The sequence below is a fragment of the Dipodomys ordii genome, unplaced genomic scaffold (genome assembly GCF_000151885.1).
Source record: "Dipodomys ordii isolate 6190 unplaced genomic scaffold, Dord_2.0 Scaffold124, whole genome shotgun sequence".
Lineage (NCBI taxonomy): Eukaryota > Metazoa > Chordata > Mammalia > Rodentia > Heteromyidae > Dipodomys > Dipodomys ordii.
This window is the reverse complement of record NW_012267340.1, coordinates 309,461-311,779: the sequence shown is the minus strand read 5'-3', so window position 1 is coordinate 311,779 and position 2,319 is coordinate 309,461. Positions and strand designations below refer to the sequence as shown.

Here is a 2,319-nt window from a genome sequence, read left to right as displayed (position 1 = left end):
CTGCGATCCTCAGATCTCAGCTTCCTGAGTAGCTGGGATGACAGGCGTGAGCCACCGGCGCCCGACTCCAAATGGTTTTTAAAGAGCATTTTGGACAGGATGGAAGGTATGGCTCAAGTGATAGAGCATGAGGCCCTGAGTTCAAGCCCTGACACTACTGTGTGTGTGCACGCACACGTGCAAGCACACACGTACACACATGTGCAAACTGGTACATTCTAGAGATGATCATTTAATGTATTACTATTTTAGGAAAGCAATTCCATCTCTGTGTCACAGATACGTGGGTCACTCAGAGACTGTCTCTTGTTCAAATGCCCTCCTGGGCTTGGTCCCCCTGAGTGGACAGGGGTCTCCAGCATGGCCATGTCTGTGCCGCCGCCATTTCTCCATCCCGGCCAACCTCCCTGGCCTTCCCGGGCCAAGCCTTTCCCACCAGGCAGAGCGACCTTTCAAAGCCTGTCTTCTGTTCTCGAGCCTCTAGCTGGAGTCCGTAGGGCAGTTGGAAACAGTTTCACAGAGGGTTTTGGTACTTTACGCACTCTGACGGGATGGGTGGAATTAACTATATCTATCAGTGACCAAAGCAAGTTCAGTCCCTTACTTGGAAAATTACAGAAGCACAGGCTTTTCAGTACATTAAGTCTGCAGCCACGTTCGTTGTCTCTGCGTCTTTAGATTTTGCAAAAGGGAACTGAAATCCAGCCAGCCGTATCAGGAGCCCGTTCAAAAAGTGAACAAAGAAGCACATGAAAACGACCCAGAAGGAGGTGGTGTATCTTTCACTCTGCGTTCTGTAGGCGAACGTCCCTTCTTTGAAGTTTGCAATTTTTTCTGAGAGGTGGTGGATTTTCACCTCTGAGGCAAACAGGATCATGACCAGACAGCCGCAGGACCCTGCAACAGAAGGGGCACGTGGGTATCCTGCCCGGGGGGCAGGGGCGAGGGTGGGGCCGCCCGAGGCTCCCCCCGGTGCTCGCGGGCCTGGCTCTGCACCGCTGAAGCAGACCTGCGGGGCACCTCGCACACACAAGGGCAGAATCGGGGTGCCAGGCTCTGTGGCTTCAAGAGAACAAATGCCCCAGGCCTCCCAGGGAAGGTGACCACACCGCCGGCCCTCAGCCGGCCTCGGCGGCCAGAGGAGCCTCTGGGCCCAGGCGGGACTCGAACTCAGTGCAGTGAGCTTGCTGGGCCAGCTCTCCACCGCCCGAGCCAAGCCCCAAGCCCTTGTTTTTGAGATAGGGTCTCAATCTCCTGCCTCTGTGTCCACGAAGCAGAGCTCCAGGCCTGTGCCACCGTGCCTGTCTGTCTGTCCAGACTCGGATTTGTCTGGCTGTGGAGGATAGAGTCGCTGCTCAGCCAGTGAGGGGGCAGGGCCCTGTGGACGGCTCCTCCCCGCCCGCCGTGGCTCCAGCAGAGGCTGTGAACTCGGCGTGGGTCTGGTCCCCGAGCCTCTCTGTGTTCAAGGCTGGCGCTCTACCACTGGAGCCATAAACCACTTCCAGCCTTTTCAGAGTGGCTTGTGGGAGATAAGAGTCTCAGGGACGTCTCTGGCCCTGCTGGTTTCAAACCAGGATCCTCAGATCCCAGGCTCCCGAGTAGCTAGTGTGACAGCCATGCTTACAGCTGCTGCTTGAGGGCAGGGAAAGGCTTCTTATTCTCCCATTACAGTTAATCCAAATACCCTGGGCACAGCAGCCACGCGGCTTCCGTTCCCCGTCATTAATTCACTCCTTTCAATTATGGGCCACACAGGGACAGTGGTGGAGGCCCAACATGAAAGACAGTACAGATGTGTTCTACATTCCAAGAAGTGTGGCTGAACAAGGGTCGAAAAACACTAATAAACCAGCCACAGGTGGGGAGGGGGGGGGCTGGAGCGTCGAGAGGGGCGCAGCGTGGGCAGAGCTGCTGGGGGGCGCAGCGTGGGCAGAGCTGCTGGGGGGTGCAGCGTGGGCAGAGCTGCTGGGGGGCACAGCCTGGGCAGAGCTGCTGGGGGTGCAGCGTGGGCAGCAGCTGCTGGGGGGCGCAGCGTGGGCAGAGCTGCTGGGGGTGCAGCGTGGGCAGAGCTGCTGGGGGTGCAGCGTGGGCAGCAGCTGCTGGGGGTGCAGCGTGGGCAGCAGGTGCTGGGGGTGCAGCGTGGGCAGAGCTGCTGGGGGTGCAGCGTGGGCAGCAGGTGCTGGGGGTGCAGCGTGGGCAGAGCTGCTGGGGGCGCAGCGTGGGCAGCAGGTGCTGGGGGCGCAGCGTGGGCAGCAGGTGCTGGGGGTGCAGCGTGGGCAGCAGGTGCTGGGGGCGCAGCGTGGGCAGAGCTGCTGGGGG

General features: G+C 59.6%; 1 protein-coding gene across 3 annotated transcripts in view; it reads right to left on the bottom strand.

The window, feature by feature from the left end:
• Positions 1-215: 215 nt before the first annotated feature.
• The window catches only part of Clrn1 (clarin 1), a 20,347-nt gene continuing 18,243 nt past the window's right edge, over positions 216-2,319 (bottom strand). For 2 of the 3 annotated variants that reach the window (XM_013029896.1, XM_013029897.1), the window contains one exon: positions 216-897. In XM_013029896.1, the coding sequence (XP_012885350.1) occupies positions 632-897 (266 nt within the window). In that variant the 3' untranslated portion in view covers positions 216-631. Of the gene's footprint in view, positions 898-1,555; positions 1,560-2,319 lie in introns of all 3 variants that reach the window. The other variant, XM_013029895.1, reaches the window with a different exon arrangement.